Raw genomic sequence first — 26,966 nt, 5'->3', positions numbered from 1 at the left:
TCACTAATTTGGTGGCAGAGACTGCGCAGCATTTGTGGTTCATTGAACTGCACAACTCCTACGCCGCCATAAAAAAGTGAATCCTAGAAAATAAAACTGCAGCTCTAGTGCTTCAAACGGTAGCCATGATTCGTAAGCCAAATCTGCAAATTGTAGTGAAGCTGGCCGGCAAACCTGTCGCCAGTTGCCAGTTGCCATTTACCGCCATGGACATTCCTGGGCTGAGGCCCATTGCAAGCGTGTACACTCGTGCTGTAGACGTGGCCAGGGGTTTTTGGGGTTCGGGGTTGAGCGTGTGCCAAGCCCACGACATAGCTGTGGAGCCTTAGGAGAGAGGCGAGCGGTCTGAGCAGAGCCACGTCTGCTCATAACAAGAGCAAAAATGCTGAGCGTAAATAACTCATAGATAATAATGCGAGGCATTTAAAGCAATTGCAATGGCAGGCAAAACAAAAGACTTAGGACACGAACTTACCAAAGGAGTTGGCGATCATCGAGTCATGTAACAAAGGCAGCCAAAGTCGCTGTTGCCGTCGCAGTCGCAGTCAAAGTCAAAAGTAGCTCAAAAACAAGATCAACTGGTTTCAACCCAAACAAAAAAACAAAATACTCACTCAATATGCTGAGCTCAAGACCTGTTGAGCTCGGAGCCAAAACCATTGTTGGTCTATTGCGCGTGCCGAGCGCGCTGTAAAAATACTTTTTCCCAAAGAAGTTTCAGTTGTGTTTTTGAGTTTTTGCCGTGCAGAACGATTCTTCTCTACGCGAGGGCACCACAACATTCATCCGACGGTAGACAGACGACGGACGTGTCCGCCGCGTGCTTTATATATTCGAGTGTGTGCAACTTTGCCATCGTTTGTGTCTTTTAGCTGCATAAAGTCAATTTTCCTGTTAACAAAACCTGCCAAAACTACAGGTCCGCAACAATAACAACAACAACGAAATACACACAAAATAAATTTTTGGTGTCGAGTGCTGCAGCAAACTTTAGTACTTTACATACCAATGCATGTGTGTTTGTGTCTGTGTGTACGTGCAAAATACTTGGCGATTTAAGTAGAATATGCAACGCTTATAAATAATTGTTTGTATGTTTGTTTGTCATTTGTTGAGCTTGCTCGTTTGCATGCGGTGAAAGTAAAGCAATTTGCTTAATTAATTGCACGCAAGAATTTATATAAAGTTACCAAACCAGAAGATTCTTCACAGTGTGCCAAGCAAAAGCAAGTCGAGTGCCAGAATTATTTCTAAAGGTACAAATTATGAAGGTAAAATACTTTATTGAAACAGATTAAACGGTTTGCTTTAAATAAAAACTTAAATTAACGAAAGAAATATATTCAAAAAACTCTTACAGCTTACAGAGAAGCTTAAAAGCATCTAAACGTTTATTTATGCCGCAGACCAATTTAAATTCCAGAATACTACTTCTTGCCAATTTATGGCAAACAAAAGAATTTTATTTTTAGGCCATTAACAATACACACACTAAATATGTCGCATACACTGTGGTTGGCTGTCCTGTTCTGGTTTCTTTTCTATCGCTTTTAGAAGAGAAAACAAACAAGCTCGTAAATAGCTAAGCACACACTCACACAGTCTCTTATGCCAATGCTAATGTATATATTTACAACGACCAATGTTAAGCTATTTTTATTGACTTTAGCTTTTGACGTTTGACACCTTTAAGCTTTTGTTTACGACCAAAAGAGTGGCTGGGAGATTCGTGTAAAATGGGCTAGAAATAACTAATAAAATCTGGTGTTTAAATATATTACTTAACACAATAAATATACTTGGACTCATTAGATCAAGTAGTTTGAAATTTAAACGAAAACAAGAGCAAACTTGTCTAATAAAAATCAAGGAACCATCGCGCTAGAACCTGTCTGCAGCCAGGGTTAAGGGTGATTCGCTCGTGCCGACACACCTGACGGCCAATCAAGTGACTCAATAGTAGTGAGCAGATCAAATATCTGGCATTATTGAAACATTACGAGCTCCAGCTTAAAAGGGGTTCGTGGTCGACGCGAGTGAACAAGAAATAGAAACCCCATTGTTCGATGCACACCCAATCAAAGAAATACCATAGACAGGTTTTAATTACAAATGTAGCCATTAATTTTTGTTCAACCTCTTCGAGTTGTTGCCGTTGTTGTTGCTTTTTGGAATTTTGGGCGTTTGGTGGGCGCATAATCGGCACCGTTATGTTGCTGCTGCGACAACTTGCCCCACTTGAAAGCTTGACATAAGGCAGGGAGTGGTCGTTTCTCTCTCTTTCTTTCCAACATGTTCTCTTTCTTTCTTTGTCGCTTGTGTCCCTTGCGCAGCGTTGCGAACTCTTATTGCATAAGCCCTGCGAGTGAAAGAAAATTTTTAGCAATTGTTAAAGGGAACTGTTAAATATTTGAGTGCAGCAAATATGTTGCTCCAGTGGCATTTTCCATAGCGGCTAGCAAGTAGAGAGGTATGGACTCGTACTTAATTTAAATGTCAATAAGCGAAAGAGTAGACAGATAAACCAAAACCGAACTACTGGAAGCCAAAATCTGGGCCCCAGAGTGACCCAATTTTGTATCAAAAGGTAACCCGGCAGCCCGAAAACAGAAACACTTTCTCTTGATCGAGTTCTGCCTCTTGAGGCTGCTCTCGTCGCTTACACTCGGCGACCTGACTGCAATTAAGAGAAAATTAATTTATTTTTTTTTCTGATTTTATCAACGAAAGGCAGTCATAACTTTTTGATATACAATAAATCAGAAACTTCTTTTCTTGAGCGTGCGCATAATTTATACAAAATTCAAACATGCAAGCGAACTCAGCATTAATTATAATTTGATTTGGGCCGTCCAAACAATAGTTAAATATTGACTATACTTTTCAAGTGAAAACGATTTAAGCCAATGCTTTTGGCCAACGCATCTCGAGCTTAGCCCACCTCTTCAGAGATCAGCTCAACATGTTGACTTCTGGAGTAGCTGTTGCAATCGAGGGAGCACTTACAAAAGTCAAGCATAAAACTGTCTAATATCACAGCATCGAGCAAAACCCGTTCCCATTTCAAGTGTTTGACAGCAAAACGCAGCCGCTGCTGAAATTCCTTGACTGTATCAGTTACAAAATGTTTCAATATATACATATGTGCTTATGTGTATATATATTTTAGGTGTATTGGGTTTGTGCTGCCTCACGTTGCGTCTTCAATGGGAAAAGTAATTTTTGGATCGCTTATCGCTGCCATTGTTTGTGTTGAGCCATTTTAACACGAGCTTGCAGCCCCCGGGCCATAAATGAACGGGCAAGCAGCGTCCCAGTATGCGCAGAGACAATGGCCAAGAAATCAGATACTCTGTGGCGTATAAATAGTTGAGAATGCTAACCAAATTGGTTGGTGATAAATATATCGCTGATATTGTTTCTAAAGCTGTATTGGAGTAGCTTTAAATGATTTCAAATTGCCAATCAGCACAAAATGTATCTGTGGCTTTAAACCACTATGTGCGTATGTATACGCCATATATGTATGTATGTTGACTTGGCTAATGGCAATCGATTTGCATAAACAACGCAATTAATCTTGGTAACAACTAGAAATCGAACCCAAATCAGAAGTCTACACAATCATATACATACTGTTGCGCCCTAGGCTTGAAAATTATATAAAATTTTCAACATGTATCCATAGCATGATTAATGAATGTTGGAAAAAGATTCGTAAGTTTATCGAAACCACTGCGTTCCATTGGCCAATGGACCTGGTATTAAAATTATTGTAAAGGGCGTAGATCGCCGCATCTATTAGTGTCACGTCTATGCGGCTAGAACAGACCATTGTACTAAACAAAAAACCCAATGAACGATAACACACAGACGCATACATCAACAGATAGGGTACCACATTGTTGCATATTAATGTGGCATGTCAGTTTCAAACAGTTAGCTCCATGAGCGGCATATTAATTATGAAATTTCTTGCTGGGAAACGAACTTTGTGCGTGTCTCTCCGTGTGTGTGTGTGCATATATATATATATATATATGTGCATGTGTTTATATCTGTCTTTTATTGTCTTTTTGACTCTCTGTCCTTTCACTTTGGAATGCGGTAGCTGCAAAATGTAACTCATAGTCTACCTTTAAATCCAGTCTGTTGGCTCAGATGCCAAAACAGTTGATGTCAAAAACCTTCGACATTAACTTTAAAGAACATACATACATACTTTAAAGAACTATTATATGAAAAGTCATGTTCATTCATGGGCCAGAGCATATGTATTATTCTTATGCTGAAGTATTTAATTTATTTATCAGTAACAAGCAAGGTCGTAATGTTGTGATAAAGTCATTAATCAATATGTGGAATATCTAATATTTGAAACATCTGAAAAAAACAGAGAGAGAAGAGAGAGAGAGAGAGAATATTAGATGTATTCTCGTAATTGCTATAAGTCAGACATTGCGCTTAATTTTTCTAAAGCCAGCATCCGCAGCCTCAGGGACTTCCGATAAGATTGTGTTCAATAGAAATCAACAGAAGGTAGTTATAGCCCAGTTATTTACTTGGACTTAGAGCGTACTTACCAGGAACGATAACCAAGCTGCCAACATGCTTATAACAAGTGCAATTTGCAACTTTAGCGCATGCTCGGCTCTATTATACCCTGTAAATAATTCTATAGTTCCATTTTTTTATATTGATTGCCATTACATACCCTATTGCTTGCCTATTGGGTATATATGAGAAACATTGTGTAGTAAAAATGCCTGACATTATGCTCGGCAATAATTTGCAATGAAATCCAATCGAACGGCATTGATTGCATGCCAATGTGGCTCCAAAGTTCTTGTCTGACACCTGCAAACAGAGCCAGACGAGTAACCATTTATAGAGTAGCAAGACGATCAACAGACGATCAACTTTCAAGGCAATGACGCAAAGCACGCAATGCTCCAGCTCTAACTTTAACTCAACATCTGCCGCTCCCCCTTTAAGGCCTTGCTTCCAATCACAGTCTCGGTCTGAGTCTCAGTCCCAATCTCAGACTCAGACTTTGCAGCAGACTCGGAATCGGTCTTCAGTCTACGCGCCTGTCTGACTCTTTGTAGCTTTCTCTGACAACGTCGCATTTATAATTATGAGCAGAGGAAGTGAAGACGACGTTGGCAGCGGCTAATTGTAGACGGGATGCCAGGCGGTGTCGATGCCGGTGCCCACCTAATTTGTTGAACCAGCCCACTAGCTAGTATTGGTACTTCGCTTGAATCGACCTGTTGCCAATGCTTGCTCATTTTAAATTCTGTTAAATTAACATTAGTGTTCTCTTGTTTATTTTTTAGCAAGGCAACAAAATGCTGCATCGAATGACACTGTAAGCTGCGAGTTACACGAACTAGCGCGCAAATATGCCCATACGCCACAATTGGGATACAGATCGAGTGGGCGTAGCACATTTGGCAGGCGCCCTGAGTCCACTCTGCATAACCGATTCCAATCATGAGATTTTGCGGCCAAAGCCTCGTCGGTAAGTAAATATTTGTTTACTGAACATTGGTAGAGAGTTAAAAAAATTCGAGAATTTGAATGTATATATAAATATTGCATTTCACCGATTTTTGTCAATGTTTAAAAACCAAATAATGGGGATGGAAAATATAAATGATGGTTGGTAGTAGTTAGATAGTAAGTAGTATCTATTTGGAAAAGATTGAAGAACATTCCAAGTGTCTTGCATGTATGCTACGAAATATATCAAGGGGACCGGTGCGATTGGGATTAAAAGCTATTGCCTACTTTTGGGATGGATACCGCCCATAGACATAATATATTTGTACAGCATTTTTATTGTGTTCGTTAAGATTAAAATTAATTTTGAATACCAATTGGGGCCTACAAGTATGCGAAGGTTTTTAGACTTCACTTTTAATGTTAACAAATACTTTTAAGCTTAAAGCAACTGTTAAATTTGTTGCTTTGACCTATAAACATTTGCTTTTATTAATTTTATACACTTTGATTATGAAGTTGCTCCAAATTATGTAACAGAGAAGAGGCGTGCAGACCCCAAAAGATAATATATTCTTGATCAGTTAAGACAAAAACTGAGTCGATATAGCCATTTCCGTCTGTCCGTCTGTCCGTCTGTCCGTCCGTCTGTATGAATGCGTGTTTCTCAGCAACCATAAGAGCTAGAGCAACCAAATTCGGTATGTAGGTGCTCCTATATCCAGGAGACTACGTTTTTATTTTATTTTTTTTATTTCCTCCCCCTTCCCCCGCTGTTCAAAAAAAAACCATATATAAGGCAGTACAAAAATCTTTAAAAATCTGAAATAAATCACAAAATTGCCTAGTCATGTTTCGACCGATTGTAAAAGAACGATCGAGTAAATAACTTACTTACATTTCAATTTTCAATATAGACAGCGGGGTGCACGTGCTGACGCGCCATACAAACGTCGCTGCTGACGCTACAGCGAAAACGAGCTGAGACGCGTTAGCTGTTTTGTGTGTATGTGTTTGTGAGTGCATGCATGTGTTTGCTGCCATGCCCTAGTCAAAGTGTATTTAAAAGTTGGTGGCGCCCAACTTTAATTTGTCCACTTGTTTTTTATTAAATATATTAGGTGTAGGATAAACCGTATGCTTAAAATAAAAATCAATCAAATAGTAAAGCAACTGTGAGAACAGTGAGTTAACTGTGAGTTAACTTGGCTCCAACTTCTTCCATTCTGATTTTGCTGTGGGGCTTGTACATAAGTCTACGCAAACAATGGACACTATTTTTGGTCTTGGACACTTGCATGCACAATTGTGCACAAAAGCGTGAAGAGTATCATGTTGAATGGACAATAAACTTTTGTTTTGTGTTGTTCTAAAGTCGGGCAACTTCTTCTCGGATATGTAGCTACTGACAAAAAAAAACTAAACAGAATAAAAAAACACAGAAAAGAGCAGACGGTTTTCGGAAATATTAAATCTGCGGACTGACAAAAGAAGTGGCAAGACATTTTCAGTTTTTTTTTGCGCATTGTAAAGCCGGTCAAGGTTAGTTTGAGAGGGAAAATGAAAATTAATGTCAGACAAATAAAGTTGAAGCAGAAGATCACTTTGTCAGCGGATGTATGTCAAAATAATAAACTAGCTGGAGGCGTTGAGAATTCGTATTCAAATGATGGGAGACTTGCTTAAACACTAAAATTGATTTACGCATCCGATGCAATCAAACGAAGCTAATTGAATTAAAATGAACCTTGGGCTACCAATGCTACGCAGAGTTCAAACTTGATTTCTCAATCAAAGCCAAGCAATCAAAGCCAAGCAATCAAAGCAAACAATTGCCAACTAAAATGGCATTGCATGTGTGTGTGTGTAACATACTTTCTGTAGAGGCACAGGAAGCCGAAATATGACTGGCATTTTGGGAAACTTTTTGCAGGGCTAGACAATTAAATGTTTTTGAAATACGAGTAACAACAAACAAACAAATGACAGTAGAAATTCACACAAATGAAAGTGAAAATGGCAAAAGGTGAATAATTAGCCAACAATAATACCCAAATAGGGAAAAAATTTGAAATTACAACAGAAAAAAAACAACAAAAGCGACAGAAGCAGAAACATTCGCCATACAATTCAGTTAGTTAGACTGCCAGCAACAAATTGTGATTTTATTTTTATATTTGTATCTGTATCTAAAGCAGCCAAGCTATGCCAATGACAATGGCTCGAGCTGCAGCTGCTCTGTAGCTGAGGTTGAGGGCAACAAACTTGGCACACACACACTTAGACAAACACGCTTGTTTGTACAATGTTACATTTATTTTCTTCGGAGCATCTTCAGCGCTATGATTTTTTAATGCGGCATTAAAAATGCGGCAAGTGAAAATGTTGTTACCTTTTTACCTTGTCCATGCCCAATGCCCGTGCCAACACTTTCTTTCTCACAGCAAGACGAAGCGCAGCCCAACCAAACCAGGCACGCTACCCAAACCCAGCTCGTATCTGTGAGATACATTTGACGTTTGATTGTCAAAATAGCTAACCGAGTCGCGAAAGTGTGGGAGCATCTGGAAGATCTGGACAAATGTCAGCGTCAGCTGTTGCCCAGCTGCTGATATTATAGAGAGCATAGAGTGAGACATTAGACAGACAGTTGTAATTCGCTCGCTCAGCTTATAAAGTCGTTAAAGCCACATGCGAGCGGTAGCAATACAATGACCCCACCAGAGCTGGCGGAGGGCAAATGTAAATGCGGAAACCTTGTTAACACCCAACGTACACTATCTATAGCTACAAATCGGGTGGCACATGCGATGATAATGATAATGATACAGAGACTTTTCAATGGGTTGGGCACAGCAGCAACTAATGCAGAAAATGTTGCGTTTCATAACATAATGCCAAAATAAACAACATCCACAATAACAAAAACAAAGTTTACGGGCATGTGTAACACAAGATTATTGCTTTTCTTATGGCGTTTTATATAAGCAGAGCCAAAACGAAATAAAAACACAACAACAACAAGAGCCAACAAATGCAATTAGCTGCATAAACAGACAATCCACCAAACTCAAAGGCAATTTTAGCGCTAACGCTAACGCACATCACATCAAAGTCTCTCTGGTCTTTGACCTCTTTAACAATTTCCTGTTTGCCGCAACACACACACACACACATATACAGCTTGTAAATTATATTAATGAAAACTTAATTAGACCAACCCATGTGGTATCATCTTCAAACTTTTCGCATACAAGTGGGTTCTGTTTTAAAACAGGTTGTGTTGTTTTTGGGAATTTTTATAGTATTGGTTTAGCGCTCCAGCTGTCACTTCAAATCCAAGCGCACCAAGTGGATTTCCTCTAGAAGAGATTTGCTGTTCCCAGCGTTAGGCAAATGACTCGACACAACAGCAATAAACAATTTATGTCAAAGTGTTTTGAAACACTGTAAGCATTATTTATTTTGTAATTTCGACAATAAATAAAAGCTTAAACTATTTCTTAAACATGAGCGCTGCCAAAAAAGTTATTAATGAACCCACACGCGAACTCAACTCACATCGAGTTCTAATGATAATGAACAATCTCTTGTCATATACCGAAAGTAATTTCCTGTCCGATTGTCGGCATTAAAAACGAAAGTTCCTAAGTCACCGCAGCTTGTGCTCTGGTCGACTACCAAACTGCAATAATCTCATTAGTTGGCCAACTTGAAGTGACACACAACGTTTCCATTATTTTGTATATTTGTTGGAACTGCAGCCTAAAGGCTTGGGCCCCAACTAATAGGTTTTTTCACGTCTCTTCTCTTCCCCTCTCTTTTTTTTTTTTTGACCAGTTTTTCCACTTGCTGAACATTGTTTTTTATACGCACGCAAATATTACATTAAACTAATCTTCGCCTTACTTTTGCTTTTGGCTGCCTAATGGGTGTAAGCATAGTTATTTATAGTATGTCATTACTATTCCGAAAATTAAACATTTTAATGCGAAAAGTGCCTCAACCGTAATGTTTTTAATAACTAGCTGCATTAGGCTGTGTCTGCTTAGAAACATACTCCAAACCTTTCAAAAGAAACGATGAAAGCTATTGTGCAATCGCTCCTGAGTTTTCCGCATTACGTGGGCGCTTTTCAGAGACGCGCTCGTACTTATGACAACCTATCGGTCATTGATGCCTCGTAACTTTCTAATTGCATTAGGGTTTGCTTCTAATTTGTGAGGGACGCAACCGCCACCGCAGCCGCAGCCCGCAGCCGCTGCTATTCTTCATGCTTAGAAAAGAATCTTGGCCTAAAGCTGCCCAATAAAAAGGCAAAGGCAACTGAAACCACCGTTAAATCAACATGAGCTGTTATAAATCATTAGAAGCAGGTTACGCTTAACAATTTATCTTTGCTCCACATGAAATGTATCTAGAAGTTGTATCTTAAAACCCACGTTAGCTCTGTTCTCGCTGCTCATGCTCAGACCACAAAACGTGATCATATGCCTAGTATTACTGGAAGGGCACAGAAGGAAGTGCGCAAAACGATCTGATAAGTGTCAAGATTGTATAACCTTCAAGTGCTTCGTCCCAGGCCACAGTCAGAGCTCATACACACACACACACACACACACACACACATAATTAAATTCACAAAGCCTACGAGCTGGTGATGAGCAGCAATAGAAATATGAATGATACCAGTAAAGTGACTGAGGAAATTATTAGCACATATAGAAAATAAGATCTCTTGCTATGCTTAATAAAGAAGATTTCAGAGTTACTGCTGAAAGAATAATAGTATTTTGGGATTAATAAACTTAAAAAAAAACAATCTCTATGAAAATAGAAAACATAAAAAGACATTACAAATATACATAAATATAATATATATTATATATAAATATCCATCCAGTAACAGTGACGTGAATAGCGGAATATAACAATTGAATACTTAGACCTCAGATCTGACGGGCTAAGCTTTGCCTTGTAGCTGCTGCTGCTGCTGCTGCTGCTGCTGAGGCGGGTGCTGCTGCAGTTGTTGTTACTGCTGGTCGCTGTCTGCTGTCTGTTACAGTTGTGCCATTGTTTTGGTCACACAGCTGAGAAAAATAGAAACAACAACTCACGCCAGCTGAAATTACCCAAGCCCAAGCCAAAGACCTGCAAGGTGGCTTGCCATGGTAAAGTATCGGTATGGTATGGCTAAGGGGGCCGGGGCCCCACAGACCCTCTAGTGCGCGCACTGTGAAAATCAGGAAAAACAGAAGACCGCGCGTAGACAATGACTTGCCAGCAGCAGCAGCAACAGCAGCAACAGCAACAGCAACAGCAGCAGCGGCAGCGGCAGCCGCAGCGTTAGCTATGGGCCATGTTGGCTTTGAACTACCGACGAGCAGTTGGCAAGCCTCAGTCGAGCTTGATGTTTGAGCGCGAGCGGTACAAACTTGTTAAGCGCGCGGTAAAGTTTAAACTGAAATTGGAATTGAATACGAAGCTCGGATCGGCAGAAGCTCGGATTTTGGATACGTAGTACTTGACACGCAACGCTGCGCACGGCGCCAGAGCAATGAGAATTTATAATTTGCATAATTGTTGTTATTATTTTGTGTATTAAATTGTGTATGTCAAGAGTCGTCAAGCAAATTTGTGTGCAAAGTGAAATGAAAGCAAACCAAAGCCAAAATACAGCTAAAGCAAAGCAAATTCAAAGTTTCTAAATAGCATTCAGATTTGGATTGAAAACAGAGCATGTATTGCAGCAAAGACTGCGCTTGCGGTTTGTGCCGTGAGCTGCGCTCCTATAAGCAAAACGCCAAGAAGGGGCCGGTAGTGGGCGCAGCGCAGCTGCCGCAGCAGCTGCCTGGTAAGGCAAAGTTAAAGAAGCTGGGCGCTAAGGCCACACCTCCTAGCTCCCTGCTGGGTCGCATGCTCAATGAGAATTTCATATTACGCAGGCGCGGCATTTCGCTGAAGAACTTTCAGCCGCAGTCGCTGCGCAACAGCGAAATGTGTCAGGCGCAGTTGCAGCCGCGCGATATACCACGCCCACCGCAAACGCCCTCGCCAACACCCATCGAGGAGCCACAGTGGGCGGCCACACAGCCGCGTCGCGATCGCGAACGGGATCGTGCTGCAAATAGGAATGGGAATAAGAAACTGGGTGATCAAGAGGTCAAACCAAATCACAAGGTGGTCATCTATTTTGGGGACTCCATGAATCGCACCGAGCAGCAGCCCGCAGCAGGAGTGGGAGTAGGAGTGGAAGTGGGAGTTGCAGTTGCTGGCAACCTCTTGCACAGCCAGTTGCTGCAAGAGATGTCCCAGAAACTGCAGGTAGACAAGCCGCTGCTGGAAGCGGAGGTGGAAGCAATCGAGTTCCAGTCCACACCAGACCAAACGACTGGTGCTGAAACTGCCGTCGCTGAACCAGATGATGAACTGCCGCCCTACATTGAGAGCGTGCAGAATGGTGTAATTAATATCAAAATTGAAGGCAATTATAGACGCGCCAGCGCTTTGGTGCAAACGGTGGCGAAGCCAACCTTAGCCGTTGTTGGCCAAACGAAATACGATGCTATTGGTGCAGCTAATAATAATGATAAAGATGAAGATGATGACGACGACGACGATGACGATGACGATGACAGCGACCCTGGCCATAATGCAGAGACAGCCAGCCAGACAGACAGTTGCGATTGGGGCTACGTTCAGGAGTGGCGACGTGCCGCCAGACGGTAGTGAAAATGTTCCAAATGAATTGCCTTTTATTTCTATTTATTTTGTAATGCATTCTTTTCCACCTTATTTTCTCGCTCTTTTCTCCTCTCTCTACTATTCTTCTTGTCAGTGGAGCTTGTATTCTAGATTTTGTAGCATTGTGAAAGTCTAGGAGGAGGGCTCGATCGGCGTGTGGCAAGTGAAAAGCGTTTGCTGGCAAGCATTTAACATTTGTGCAAAGGGCTATGAATTAGTGAATACTCAACACTTTCTTAAATGGGAGATAGATAGTACTATTAGATACTTATTTCACGAGATTGCTTGAATACTGTTTATTAAGAAATAGTAGTGAGGTTTGGGCATTTGTTACAAGTATTAATTAAAATTAAAATTCAATAACTCCCAGATGGTTTATATGAGTATGACCAGCCTCGGATATATTTACGTTTGATCTAAAATTATGATTGCTTCTCAAATTGATTAGTTTCGTATTCTTTTGGAATAAAAACAATTTGACGTGGTTTTCGAATTGCAGTACGACCTAATCACATTAATAATAACAGAAAGTATGTAATTATTTTTTAAAGTATTTTAGCTATAAAAATAATATTAAATTTTATGAAAATTAATACATACATATATGTACTACGCCTTATTAATCAAGTTCATATTTTGCGATTTCTTACCTTTTTGTGTTATTCAAAACAAAATTTACAAAAATATATATTGACAATGTTTTAGAATTAGTATTTCAATTAAATGTATTGTGTATGGTAATAAGGGAAGAATTAATGTAGGACTTTTGCTGTATGGAATGGGATGGGACTATTGTTGCATTTATTCATCTCATAATTTTACAAATACAAAAGATTTTGCTATATACATATCTCGTTTGCGCGTATCTTAGATATTTTATTTTTTGAATTTCAAAGCATTTATCTAAAACAGGCAGCATTAAAACAGGTTAATTCTTAGATCTTTTGTATGTATTTGCAATTCTATGTCAACAAAACACAATGTTTTTTTTTGTAGTTTTAGCACAGAAATACGTACATTCATACTGAGTAGAGTATATACTAATACATATTAAGATTTATAGATGTTAAGCACGAATTCATAGAATTCATTCATCACATAGCCGGCATGCAAATTTGAAGTCGTAAGTGGGCATTTTCAATTTACAGCCAATCAAAATCAGAGTTGTGAGAAGCGACTGAATGAATGACAAAGAACAACAAAGAGTAACCTACATCTATAGACAATAGCAAACGTTAAATATTTTCTAGTGCACAGAAGTTGGCATGCTCTTAAAAGTTACTAAAAGCGCATAAAATGTGTTTTGTTTTAGGGCTTATGCTTATTGTTGAAAACGAGCTGGGAACTGTTTCGAAGCCTAACTTAGGCGGTTGAGTTTCTTGAATATTAAAATTATAAAATTATGATAGCTGCGGCTTTAGAATATCTATCGCTAGATCTTTGCTTACACTTGTCTTTAAGACTGGCAGGTGTGTACTTGTGACGTCATGCAAGCATTGATCTAACGGTGATTCAGAGTCTCATGCTAATTGGATTCGTTGCTCATTTGCATTCGAATGCTTAATATGTGCGATAACATTTATTATAAAATCAAATCAATTTTCTCTTTTGACAGGCCGCCCAACTTTGCCGGCCAGCAGCAGCAGCCACCGACCCAGACAACAGGCTTGCCACCAGTAGCGCTGCAAGCGCAGTTGCAAACAGCAGCAGCATCTACATCCCAGCAACAGCTGCCGTTGAATGGACTGCAAGTTGGAGGTGGAGTCGCCGTGGCAACGCCAGCGCCTAGAATACTCAAGGAACTGGCGCAGCAGCCTAACAAGGCCACTCCTATGCCGCTGCTAAGCAGTCCTCTGCCCCAGCAACAGCAGGCGCAGCCACAACAATTGACTTCGCCTACGGGTAAAGGCAACTTGGCGCAGCGTTCGGTTGCTGGCCCCGCGCGTCTAACAGTGCAGAGCACGCCCGTTAAATCGCAGCCAGCGCAGCTGAGTGGCAGTCTGCAAAGCTCGCCCAATCGACCCACTTTGGGCATACCGACAGCGGTGACGCCAGGGTAGCCAAGGCCACGCCCCGTGCCCATCAGCATGAGCAGTTTCGCGCTCATCAGCGTGTGCAGGAGTGCCACAGCTCATCGGATGAGAATCGCAGCTCGGGCCATGCCAGCATGTCGGATACGGGTGGACATAGTTCGTCTCCGGCAGGCGGCATGACACTTGGCCCATTGCCTGAGGATCGATTGGCGGCGGGCGTAACGAATCGGAGCACTCGTTCGAGAAGGCATCGCGGCATTTTGCCTGCCGGCAAAGCGCCCTGGAGCGGGAGCGGACTGGAGGATATCAAGCTGGCCATACAGCAATTAACCATGCGCTCCCAGACCAGCAGCAGCACCTACAGCAGCTTAAGTGCTGGCTCGGAGAGCTCAGAGCCGGCCAGGAGACTGGGCCGCTACTCTTCGCTGGAAACGGTCATCACCAGCACCAGCGCGGATGAGTTTGTGTGGGTGGACTCGCATAATCGGCTGGTGGAGCTGCAGCATCCGCCATGGAGCCAGCAGTGTATCATGCGTGTGTTGCGTCATGGCCGTTGCAAGCAACAGGCGCAGAATGTGTCCATTGAGGTAATCTCCCGGCTGGGCTATCTGCTGCAACGAGCGCTGGTCAGGATCGCTCGAGAGATTCAGCGCTTCTCAGCGGGATTGGGGCTCTGCTCCAAGCAGGAGGTCACAGGCGCATTCAAGGTGGTGCTATGCTCCGCACTGGCGGACTCCTGCTCAAAGGCGTGCCTGCGTGCGGCCGCCATGTTTGCGGTGCCTGGAGAGAGTGCGCTCAAGCAGAGCAAGTCCTCTCGCGCGGCCCTGCAGCTGTCTGTGGGCAGCTTCTTCAGATGGATGTCGGATGCACGTCTCGGTAAGTTCATACACGAGTATGCCGCAGTCTATCTGTGTGCCGGCATTGAGAATCTGCTGGAGGAGATTATGCTGCAGTGCGGTAGCATCGGCAGCGTCAGCAGCTCTGCGGCTCTGGACCAAAGCATTGCCAGCTCTGGCGACTTCTGGGGACTGCTGCAGCCATTCGCGCACTTGAATGCCGGACGCATTGCATCCGGCTCCTTGGCCTTGCCACGCTGGACAAGTCCCTTCTCGCTGGCCACCTGCGTCGGCAGCATACGTGAGCTCAAGGAGAAAGCCCAGCGCACGCAGCAAGAGTTCCAGCATACCGCCACCCTCTCCAATGCGGCACTAAGCGCGCTCTTCTACTTCATGCGCTGCTCCCAGCTGGAGCACACTGAACTGGCGGCCCAGAACTCCACCGCGGGACAAGCGCCCGCCAACAGCGGCTCCCAGAACGTTCAGGAGCTGTGCTATGAGCGTGCCTACGTGGTGTTGCCTCCGCTGGCTGAATGGTTACGTGTGGCATCTGCCCACGCTGAGCATCGGAATGGTCTGATGATTGACAAGGATGATATTTTGCAGGTATGCTTAAAAATAATCAAAATCACTCTTGCAGTTTCAAAGTAAATTTAAATTAAAAGGAAATGGATTGATTTTATTGAAATCTCAACAAAAATGTTTATGTTTTTCAACCAATAATTTCAAAATACATTTTTTAATAATAAGATAGTAACATTGGTCGTTATTGTTACATACTCGAATAGAAATCGTTATATGTGTTCAATTTTAAAATAATTAAGCAGGCAGCTTAGTTGGCTAAAATTATAGAAATACGCATTAGGAATTTTTAGTGTATTAATGACAATAAAAAAAAGTTAGCAGAGCAAGCGTTGCAAGAAAATTAATAACAAGATTTATACATAATGGTTGGTTTGTGGTTGTATTTTAAAATTAAGGTTATACGCCAAAAATTATTGCAAGTAGGGATGCGTCTCACCTTTTGACCAGTAGTGGAGTAGAAAGTAAGACTTTGAAGTCTAAAAAAAAATAATTGAAAGACTAATGAAAGTTAATTTGTAAAAATTTGAGTTACGAATTAATGCTATAAATAATTACTGTATAATTATAATTAATATAGAATTTCAAAGTAAAAAGTCGAATAAATTTAACTTTGTTTTTCTTCGATTATAAATTAAATTACAAGAACGATTTTATGATTTCGAAGTATGTGAATATATATTTGCTTGGTTGTTTCCAAAAATGTTTATTCAAAACATTGTTTACACATGCATACTTCGACTATTAATTAACTAGCACTTAATTTGACTTTTATTTATTTATATTGCTAGACTATATTTATAGATCTTTGCGCTTGCCTTGGCTTTCAGCATATTCCAATAATCTTCCCTTCTTTTTTCTCTTTTTGCAGGCTGCGCGTTTGTTGCTGCCTGGAGTCGACTGCCCAATACGCCCGGTGGCCCACGATGAAGAGCTGCCCACAAAGAAGATGCACTTCAACAACAACAACAACAATAATAATAATAATTGTAGTACCAACAACAATAGCAGCAACAGCTCCGTTAGCAGCGCCACGGGTACGGCCAGCAGCTGTAGCTCTCCGGCGGTGAATAGCTTCATTGGCGAAGATACCTCTGAGCTGGGCAGACGTGCAATGCTCGGCGTAGCCTTCAAGCTGCTGCTCACGGGACGAGCGGAGCTGCTGGCGCAGGCAGCACAGCTGCTGCCGCCGACAACGCGCTATGATACGCAGAACAGCGGAGGATTGACAGCACTGATGATAGCCAGCATCAGGAACGATGAGGTGGCTCTACACGCACTGCTTGACGCAGGCTGTGATCCGAACGTTGAGGTGCCGGCGACGGGCATTGCCGGCTTTCCGGCCATACAGCCGGATACGCAGCATTGGACGGCGCTCTGCTTTGCCGCCAGTAGAGCCAACTATGTGGCATTGCGTATTCTGCTTGAGCGCGGCGGCAAGGTGGAGGGTGGAGCTCGCAGTAGTGAGGAGAAATGCACTATGACGCCGCTGCAGTTGGCCGCGGGCACAGGCAATCTGGAGATGGTGGCTCTGCTGCTGGCGCATGGCGCTAACGCTTTTCTCTCCACGCAGCAAAAGGATTCGGTGTGCTTTGCAGGATCTGCACAGAAGGGTTGCTACTGCGCCATCTCGGTGGCTGCAGCTCACGGACATCGCTCTTGCCTGCGCAAGCTGCTGACGCATCCAGTAACGCCTAACACACGGGATGTGCTCTCGCTGGAGGAGATGCTGGCCGAAGGCGATGTAGGCGTGAATGCTCGAAGTGCTGTCACTAGCAAGGCAGGCGAGGATCTGCTGCCGCTGCTCAACAAGACGCAGATCAAGCGTCTTCAAGAAGCCATGTACCACAGCGCTGAGAACAATCATCTGGGTAAGACTCCCTCTCTCTTCTCTCTTTCCCACACATAAAAACTAAGAGTGGTTTTTCGCAGATATAACCATTGAGCTGCGCAAGCTGGGCGTGCCTTGGACTCTGCACTGCTGGATGCATGCTCTCTCAGCTGCTCACGAGCTGCGCCTGGATGCGGTCATAGATCAGCTGCTGCAGGACTTCCTGCAGGTCTGTCCTGAGGACTACAGCGTTCAGTTTGTAAGCGAGTGCTTGCCATTGCTTTTTAACATCTTCCGCAATAAGAACGAGGGCACCACATTGCTGTTGGCAGACATATTTGCCACCTGCTTTGGATGGGAGGCACTGCAGCCACTAAAGGAGCCTCAGATGCAACCGGTTCAAGGCTCCCGCATCGATCCAAAGTTTGTCAACAATCCTGAGCTCAGTGATGTTACATTTCGGTAAGAAATAATTACATTTATGAAAATAGAAAATCTTTTTATTTATTTTGAAATAGATTGGGAATGTAAAAAGTTTTATAATTCAAATTTATTAAGTTAAACATTTAACAACATTTAAAAGAGTTAATTTCGCTGCAAATATAATTTTTTTTATTTCAAGAAGCTTAATTTAATAACAATAGAATTTTTGGTTTATTTTCAAAATGTTTTGTATATTTTACACGCCAGGAAAGAAAGGCATAGATGTATATGTATAGGGAATTCTTATCTTGGCAAGATTTTGTTCGAGGCTGTTACCAACATTACCAACTGATCCACAATATTTTGGCTTTATCAGTTAAATAGCTTCAGCTTAACCTCTGATACTGATTGAAGAACCAACTGCGTTGCTATATGGGTATGCGTTTAAAATCAAGTTCGTTGCCGCGAAGCGTCAAGTAAACATTTTTTAAAAATGTGTATATACATGATTCATTGCACCTCCGATTGCCGAATTAAGGTATTGGAATTAAAAATTTGGCAAGGCATTAATTGCATTATTATATTTTATCTCTAGCAGTATTTATCAGGGGTGCCACACAAATAACTAGTGAAATTGAGGTCCGCTGTTTCAATACTTTAATTGGAATGTTTGAACAACGGAAATCAGTTTCACTAATTATTTATATGGCACCCCTGTTCATTTATTTTTCATCTTGAAGATCTTGAAGCCTCAAATTCTTTTAATTTCATTTTTATTATAATTTTTATTTAAATTATAAATTTTGTAAAAATATTTTTACAGTTTCAACATATGGAATGCAAAATCAAATAATTTCGATACAATTTACGCCATTTGGCTTTTAAAATATTGTTTGTCTGCCTTTGCAAAATACTACTTTTAAATTGACTTTATTTTTATTCCAAATGTTTTAAGTTGAAATTATAGTTTATGCACGTATTTACAAAAAAAAAAGGTATATTTAAATTCATTGTATTATAGTCCATGGTCTCAGCCATCTCGTGTATTTCGTTTTGACAAAAGATCATGGGACACTCTGTTTAAGTGTATATTTATGAATATATAATTTTTTTTGACATCTTTCAACCGAAAATTAAACAAGTAAATAAAGAACTGTTTTAGTTAGCTTTGATGAAAAAATTATCCTCAATATGGCAACATTAACTCTCTGATGTTTCATCACAATCGGCTTGATAAACACACAAAGCATTTTTATATAAATAGTTAAGTCTAATTCTAAAAATAATCCATTCATAGCGTAGCAACGTTTTAGTTTAGTCACAGTGATTTAAGAGTTTATTTATTTTTATTTCAGTGTGGAAGGAAAGATTTTCTATGGCCATAAGATAGTATTGGTCACGGCATCGTCGCGTTTTCAGAGCATGCTTAGCTCCAAGCTAAGTGAGGCCAGTGGCGCCAGCGGCAGCACGCCCACAGTGCAGATCAACGATATACGTTATCACATCTTCCAGCTAGTAATGCAGTTTCTCTACAGCGGCGGCTGCAATGCCCTTGACGTTTCTCATGCCGATGTGCTGGAGCTCATGGCGGCCGCCAGCTTCTTTCAGCTGGATGCCTTGCTGCGCTACACGGAGGCACGCTGCTCCGAAATGGTGGACATTGACAATGTGGTGGCCATGTATATACATGCCAAGGTAAGCGACATCGCAGCCTAATAACTCGACTGCTAACTAACTCTCTCTCTCTCTGTCTCTTTCTGCTCTTTGCGCCGTAGGTGTACAACGCCAACAATCTGCTGGAGTACTGCCAATGCTTTCTGCTGCAGAACATGGTGGCACTGTTGACCTACGACGATTCTGTGAAGCGTCTGCTATTCGCCAAGAAGATACCAAATCACGATGTGCTGGCTGGTCTGCTGCACACGCTCCAACAGCGACTCAAGGCGCGCAAACCGAGCTCTGTTGCGGGAAACTTGGTCAACTCGTTTCGCTCATCCACGAACCTCACGCCGGTGAAGAAAAAGTGAGGCGGACCCCAGTGGACCCATCTGATGCTTCCATTAATTTATTGCATTGTTTTAAACAAATCTCTAGCTGTAACTGTATGTGTATTATAATGCCCTAAGTAAGCCCATGGTAGTTGTACTTGTAGTTATATTCCTAATCATATTTGTATGTATGCTCAACTTGTTCAGCGCACTGTTTATTTAAAAATTACTATTAACGAACGTATCCTGTAGTTAGTTAAATTTGTTTCTGCATTAAACGAAAGACAAAGGAGAGCAAGCAGAGTTTTCTCTAAGGCAAAACTGTTTTGTTTATTATGCTTAGAACTTGGATGGCTTCTCATGGCTGGTGTGGGGCGCTGGATCGACTTGCTCGCTGGCCAGCTTGGCAGCAAGCGAGATCGATGGCAGTATGTTACCGCCCTCTGGCACAAAGCCGTGATTGTCGGCCTTGTAGTGCACCAGCACTTCCTTACCATCAGCATCCAAATACGAATACGATCCGGTTATCTCGAGATATTCATCCTTGGTGCCGGGATTGCGCAGCTCGGCGCTCTCCTCACGATGTGTGCCGTCCTCAGCGCTGTAGGAGAAGTGATAGGAGCCATCCTTATTTTTCTCCTGAGCCGACTCCAAAATTGCCACAGGGGGATGCGTCGGGCTTGTATGCAATGCAGCAGCAGCTGCCAGCTCAAGGCACAGGCACAAGGCGCATAGGCTAAACAGCTATGGCAAGTGGAAGTTCAAGGATAAGCAAACAAACACGGACTCGTTCTCTTTACTTACAAGCTTAAGCATGGTTACAACTGGTTGCTCGACGGCTCTAAGCGATTTGGCTTAAATGATGCTCTACGCTCGCCTTATATAGGCCAAACCAGCGTAGGCGCTGTGGTCATCTGCTCCTGACCGGTTTGCTTACTTATGACACACATGAAAGTCGCAAAATTTAACTGAAACTCGTTCTAAGAATTAATTTAGGATCAATTAAATGTGCTTCGAACGATCCAAACAACTCATAAGTACCTACATAAGTATGTACTAAGTGCGTTTGTGTGTGTGTGTTTGTCTGTGTTTTTGGCATTCTTTGCATTTGTTTATTTAACGCTTTACGGCTCGGTTTGCTTGCCATTATTATTCAGCATGATTTTAATGCGGTCCATCGGCATTTCAGCATGCACTGAATGCTGCATATCTTTGTTTTAGAGCAAATGCTGGAAATGCAGGCGAAAATGTATCTTGGGAGTCCAGTGGCGTAAATTGATTTCAAACGAACCGATTCAATACTTCTCGAATAAAGATTTTTCAATTGCACACGTTAACTATGTATAAACAAATCGCAGCCCCCTGCCCCCTCCCATTCATATACGTATGAGAGGCTGCCTCCCCTTGTGGCGCGTGTTTGTTATTTTTGGCTCTTGAGGGAGCACTCATTCTCCAGTTGCCCCACATGCCTCACAGAAATTTGAGTAAGTGTGCATGTGTCGAGTGTTAGGGACCATGTTTAGTGTGCTGGGGTTGGGGTTGGGGTTGCTGGTCAGCAACAAAGCAGCAAATCGAAATCGAAATACTTAAAGGTGCCACATGCGCTATATTATACGCTATGCGTTATTCGTTGCGGTTTCTTGGCTTTTGTTTATGCAACAATAAATTAAAGATTTGATTTCATTTCATTAGAAACGCTGCAGAAATAGCAGTGTGTACCTAAAATTTCAAAGGGGTGGCAAGTACATACATACTACATAGTATAAGCAGCGTTTGGTCAGCCAGCAACTGGAATTCTTATATACATACATTCACCATATGTTTTTTCACAGTGACTAACGCTACGTATTTTGTTTATTTAATTTGTAAATCTACATTTATTGCTGCTCCCTTACATTATTAATTTTTGTGTATCTTAACAGCCGTTTATCTTACATTTGAAAATAAAAAATTTATGGTTAACACTTTATATATACTTAAACATAAAGCTTTCAAATATTTATGTAAACATAATTAGATAGAAATCATTATCTGCTTTAAGGTTTAATTAATGTGGCGCAAAAGTGACTGCATGCAATAATGTCTACTCACCCCAGATTGATTAATAAATAATATCTTGGCATGTTGATTAAATTCATAGTAAATACGCCTTTTTCCCTTTCCTGTCGTTGTTGAAATGAAACGCCAGTAAGCGGAAAAAGACAAATCGACTAGAACTTTGAACTGAAATTGACATAACTTTATTGGGCACAGTACTCAGCTGAAGATTCAATTAGTTTTTGGCTTATATATACCACATATTTTTGAATTGATTTGAATTGAATTGAATTTGGCAAGCGATTGATTTATGAACGGGCGTCTGGAAAACTGTGCCAAGAGGCTGCTGCTGCTGCTGCTGACTTGGCACATAGATACAATTTAAAAATAGTTTTTCTCTTGTTTTTTATAGCTCTGTGCTGGTTTGATTTTCCTCTATTTTCCTTATTTTCTATATGTACGTATGTTGTGTGTGTGTTTCTTTCTTTTATGGATTTTTCCCACATACGCAACGTAGCAACTGCCAAAAATGCCAGCACAGCTGTCTCCTCAGTGGCATAGATAGTATCCATTTAGACGAGGAAGTTGTAAACTGTACGCACTGCCTCCATTAAATTGTGATTTGTTTCATTACAGGCAGCAGTCAAGAAGCTAAGAACCCAAGAAGCCAGGAGGCCATGAAATATTTAAAAATGTATGCGGGGGTAAACAAAAATGACGACATGCAAAATTAAATGAAAAGAGCCAAGCAAGACACACAACATGAGATTATCAAGAGAATCTACTTATAATAGATGCAAATACGTATGAGTCGTATATACGCTGGCGTAGCGTAGGGGTAGCGATAGATAAATAAAGATGAAAAATGAAGGAAATTATGAAAACAGGCGGTCAGCAAAGCAGATACGCGTGTATTACGAATGTTTTTTGGATATTTCAAAGTTTCTAAACGCAAAATATTTTTAGCCAATTGTATACTAAAAATGGTATATACTTACACTTACATATACATAATATATATATATATATATATGTGTATGCATATATTGATATGTATATATATTTGTGTGTGTGTGTGTGTTTAAGCTAACTACGGGAATAAGGCTCTGTTGGGATGCAAGGATACGCTTGTCCTTTTTAGCACTTCAATTTCACACACTGTCAAATTTTCCGTTCTTTTTTGTTTAATTACTGAATGCTTAAGTATGGAAATGTTTGGAATACTTTTGGCCAACGAGCTGTTCACAACACTGATCCGTACACGCTGACGCATCGCGGCACACTGCACCTATGCTCCAAAATTTCGAAACGGCCAAATTGTTGAAAAATTCTATTCAGTAGGAAAAACCAAAAACACACAAAAAACAAAAATAATACTGAACTGAACTGTAGGCCCTGAGATGGAGCATATGTCTAGTGTATGTGGGAGCAAGTGAGATGCCAGAACTGAAAAAAACGAGCGATGTGAGGAGCGAACGCCGAACTCAAGTGCACGAGCCAACGAAAGATCCACGAACGAGGCTCGTCAATTCATGTTCATACTCAGCAGCTGGCCTCCCATAGTGCCCAATACCGTCTCCCAGCTCCACGCATCCCAAAATCATCTTCACCCACACCCACACTCTTGCATATTTCCGCTGCCACTGCCGCTGCTGCTTCCACTGGCACTACCACCGCCGTCGCGCCTTTATCCACCTTGTTGCATAGAAATTGTTTCTAAAAACGGACTAAATAGCTTTTTAGGGGAGAAGTCGCCCCTGTCCAGAGCCTGCTTGTTGAAGATCGACGAGCTGCAGTTGCAGTTCACTTCAAAGTTCAGCATTCCGTCGATTAGGAAGTAAACGGAAATATTCCTTCACCATGGTGTTCGGTATTCATTGCTTAAACTAAACAACTGGCTCTATCTCTAGCCACACCCAGTTCTGGCACTGTATCTGTCAGTTCCAAGCGAAAATAAACAACAACAAGCACTACATGTGCAAGAACAATAAAAATCGGGAGAGCGAGAGCAGAGCAATATAGTAAAGCGCAACGTTCGCTGGAATAGGAATATGTATGTGGTGTTTTTTTATTTTATTTTCTAACATTTGAAATGTTTATGCCCCAGGGCGTCGGCTTCCTTCTTCTTCTGGTGTTGGTGGTATTGCTGCTGCTGAGCAAGGCAACTGGAAAAAGATCCCAAATAATGAATGCTTAGATACTCGCTGTTGTCAGCTTGCATTTAACTTTCTCTCACATTGTAAACATTTCACTTGGCACGCTGCTAAATTTAACATTCTCTCTACACATAAACATCGGAAATAAACAATTGAAAAACAAGATGAACATTCTACCTGCGCTTTCAACTGCGGTTTTGCCCAAACTGAACAACAGTTTGTAAACAAACTAACAACAAAATAAAATTTAAGTTTACAAAATGAAACGACGAATCTTTAGTTCAATGACTCTTTGTTCGAAGCCAACCCAACTTCCTTCAGCTATGAATCAAGAGACTCGATCTAGTCTTATTGTTAGCTCTACTAAAAAATCTGTCATTCATATATTAAATTGAAGCTGACACAAATCACTTGGTAGCAAAATATAAAATTGAATTTGCTTATTATTTTGGTTTACCGATGGACAGAACTGAAGATGGCTCCGTGCAGAACTTGCCCGAGCATATGGAAGAGATTATTCAAAATATATGTACGCGTCTTAAAGTGATTGCTGTGGACGTGGAGCGGGTACAGAGGGCCAAAGAGCTGCTATCGAATTTGCAGCGCAGGAGGGCTTTCACCAATATGCTGGGCCTGAACTATGACGAGAATAGTTTCATCAACATTGGGGACGATTTGAAGTTGCTATCATCGAGGCATAGCGTCAGATTAATGTCCCAGTTCATCTCTAATAGCGAGGGCGATGAACAAGTGGGCGAGGAGCTCAGTGAGGATGTGTGTCAGATGGCTTTTGATGAAGAGCGCTGGGGCAACTATTTCGAAGGCTTTGAGATACTCGGCTCACCGGAAGGCGTGGAAGACAATGAGAATCGCAAGTGCATGCTGCTCACAGCAGACCCATGCGACATAGACCTAACGCAGTGCTTATGTAAGTGCCTTTGGTAAGCTTATCCAGATAACAGCTCACAGTCAATTTGTTTGGTCAAGTGAACGGTGTGCGCTGCTTTATGCTGGATCTGTTCCGTGGTCCACTGAGCGACAACCAGGCACTGATCGTGAAGCTCCGTGAAGCTGAAATTAATGTCTCCAAGCAGTACGGCTTCCCAGTGGTCTCTACCATATTTGCCAAGCTCTCGCCGCGCTATCAGTACACTGGCTATATGGATCGTGATGCCAGACGCGTTGAGGAGCTGAAGAAGGGCTCCAGCGTAATATTGACCATCGACCGGGAATACTCGCGCGCCTGCAACCCGCGAATCATTTATGTGAATGCCCGCTTCCTGCTCTATGATGTCAGACCATTCGACATCATACCTATCGGCACGGAGATACAGATAATGGTGCGCCAGGTGCATGAAGATCACATACTTGGCTGTGTGTGTCGCGCCGGCCAGCTAAGATCCTATATGCCGGTACTGTTTCCGTCGCGTTGCGGTAAGTTTCGTGTCTCCTACGAGGAGGTTGAGGACTTGACATTCGCCCGTGAAGTGGGCATTAATGTTGTAGTCTCCGATATACCCGGAACGGTGGAATATCTGAACAATCTGGAGTCTATTATGAGCACCCTGGAGTGCAGTCAGCTCCGTCTTTATACTCGCGTTGTGCTTAACGAGATACAAGGTTGCGACGGTGAGCTGAATTGGATCACTGAGCGCTACGATGGATTTCTAGTAGAGCTGGCCGAACCAGCCACAGTCCCAGATATTTTACATCTCTGTCCGAATGCCGAATGCGTCATGCAACTGGCTTATGCTGCCAAAAAGCCCATTATATTTGACGGCTCTCTAATCAACAATCAACATCTGCGTGTCGATCCCGCTCAATATTACTATACCTTCTATTATCCGGACAAGTATCTGGTCAGGTGCTGTGATGCGGGCAAAGAGTTCTACTTCAGCTTTCTGCAGAACGCCATCTTCGAGAAGATTGCACCGCAGGCGCTTTCCAAGATGCCCTACTGCGACAGTTCGCATACAGGCGCTGATGGTCTTGCTCGGGCCGTTGTCAGTGCCTCCTTTGAGATGCAGGCGGCGGCCATCGTTGTTTGTGGTGTGACCACGCGGATGGTGCAGAAGATATCCCACTTTAGGCCCCAAGCCCCAATTTTGTTTGTGAGCCAAATGTGCTCGGCCGAGGACTATGTATCCCTTTATTTCAATGTCACCATGCTCACCTTTCGAACCAATTACTTTGCCACCCACCGACTAAGCGTGTTTCGGAAGGCGGCTTTTGCTCTCGCCTTTTTGGCCTCTCGCAAAATAGCTAAGCAAGGTAGTAAAATTATTTTGGTTTATAACTTTGAGACCGGCACTACGTTTCCTGAAAAGTATATTATTTACACATTTAACAAGCTTAACTTTGTTCAGCACCTGTCTGAAACGTTGTTTCTCGCAGAGCAAGAGCAATAATCTATAACTCATCTGTAAGCGATACAAGTATTAAAATTAAATTGTGCTATAGGTTTATATTTTATTTTTTTAAATAACTTTTAGCATGAGATTATTTTGCATTTTGAAATAAAAATAAATTGGATTTCTAATATGGTAATTTTTTACAAATCAAATGCTTTTGTTATTTAGGACCAGTTCCGCTGTCACTCAAAACGCGTTTGGTTTTAAACTCTGCTTTTCTAGTCGGTGACCACTGTATGGGTTAAGTCTTATAAACTATTGACTTTTTATTGGCTCTAAAAAATAACTATTTTAATTTTATTTGAAAATACTTTTTTTCAAAAATAACTGCATTGTAGTTTCAGAAGCTAATATTTTTTGAATATCTAGCTTCTCTAAAACACAAAACTACAGAAATTTTCTGTAAATATATAAATTTTT

At 41.7% G+C, this 26,966-nt stretch overlaps 4 protein-coding genes across 4 annotated transcripts; 3 read left to right on the top strand and 1 right to left on the bottom strand.

The window, feature by feature from the left end:
• The first annotated feature begins 888 nt into the window (after positions 1 to 888).
• On the top strand, positions 889 to 14,320 carry LOC117134786 (bromodomain-containing protein 4-like). Its single transcript, XM_033293595.1, has 3 exons — positions 889 to 1,271; positions 5,340 to 5,524; positions 13,865 to 14,320. The coding sequence occupies exons 2-3, from the start codon at positions 5,406 to 5,408 to the stop codon at positions 14,307 to 14,309; spliced, it is 564 nt and encodes a 187-aa protein (XP_033149486.1). The 5' UTR covers positions 889 to 1,271; positions 5,340 to 5,405; the 3' UTR covers positions 14,310 to 14,320.
• LOC108600692 (ankyrin repeat and BTB/POZ domain-containing protein 2) lies at positions 14,317 to 20,047 on the top strand. Its single transcript, XM_033293594.1, has 5 exons — positions 14,317 to 15,724; positions 16,572 to 17,571; positions 17,633 to 17,993; positions 19,310 to 19,649; positions 19,730 to 20,047. The coding sequence occupies exons 1-5, from the start codon at positions 14,417 to 14,419 to the stop codon at positions 19,979 to 19,981; spliced, it is 3,261 nt and encodes a 1,086-aa protein (XP_033149485.1). The 5' UTR covers positions 14,317 to 14,416; the 3' UTR covers positions 19,982 to 20,047.
• A 97-nt stretch (positions 20,048 to 20,144) lies between these two features.
• Positions 20,145 to 20,784, bottom strand: LOC108600693 (endocuticle structural glycoprotein ABD-5). The gene is made up of 2 exons (XM_017988410.2): positions 20,747 to 20,784; positions 20,145 to 20,686 (listed from the first exon to the last, which is right to left on the bottom strand). Exons 1-2 carry the CDS (start codon positions 20,756 to 20,758, stop codon positions 20,282 to 20,284), a joined length of 417 nt encoding a protein of 138 aa, XP_017843899.2. The 5' UTR covers positions 20,759 to 20,784; the 3' UTR covers positions 20,145 to 20,281.
• Positions 20,785 to 24,520: 3,736 nt separating this feature from the next.
• Positions 24,521 to 26,588, top strand: LOC108598586. The gene is made up of 2 exons (XM_017985280.2): positions 24,521 to 25,063; positions 25,123 to 26,588. Exons 1-2 carry the CDS (start codon positions 24,595 to 24,597, stop codon positions 26,541 to 26,543), a joined length of 1,890 nt encoding a protein of 629 aa, XP_017840769.1. The 5' UTR covers positions 24,521 to 24,594; the 3' UTR covers positions 26,544 to 26,588.
• Positions 26,589 to 26,966: the final 378 nt, after the last annotated feature.

The sequence above is a fragment of the Drosophila busckii genome, chromosome 3L (assembly GCF_011750605.1).
Source record: "Drosophila busckii strain San Diego stock center, stock number 13000-0081.31 chromosome 3L, ASM1175060v1, whole genome shotgun sequence".
NCBI lineage: Eukaryota > Metazoa > Arthropoda > Insecta > Diptera > Drosophilidae > Drosophila > Drosophila busckii.
This window is presented reverse-complemented; position numbering and strand designations above follow the sequence as displayed.

Excerpts from the sequence above, each read along its gene's own strand:
- LOC108598586 (XM_017985280.2), top strand. The coding sequence starts at position 24,595 with ATGGACAGAACTGAAGATGGCTCCGTGCAGAACTTGCCCGAGCATATG. Across the intron at positions 25,064-25,122 it reads AGACCTAACGCAGTGCTTAT|TGAACGGTGTGCGCTGCTTT; the intron begins GTAAGTGCCTTT and ends TGTTTGGTCAAG.
- LOC108600692 (XM_033293594.1), top strand. The coding sequence starts at position 14,417 with ATGTCGGATACGGGTGGACATAGTTCGTCTCCGGCAGGCGGCATGACA. Across the intron at positions 15,725-16,571 it reads ACAAGGATGATATTTTGCAG|GCTGCGCGTTTGTTGCTGCC; the intron begins GTATGCTTAAAA and ends CTCTTTTTGCAG. Across the intron at positions 19,650-19,729 it reads CCATGTATATACATGCCAAG|GTGTACAACGCCAACAATCT; the intron begins GTAAGCGACATC and ends TTTGCGCCGTAG.
- LOC117134786 (XM_033293595.1), top strand. The coding sequence starts at position 5,406 with ATGCCCATACGCCACAATTGGGATACAGATCGAGTGGGCGTAGCACAT. Across the intron at positions 5,525-13,864 it reads TTGCGGCCAAAGCCTCGTCG|GCCGCCCAACTTTGCCGGCC; the intron begins GTAAGTAAATAT and ends CTCTTTTGACAG.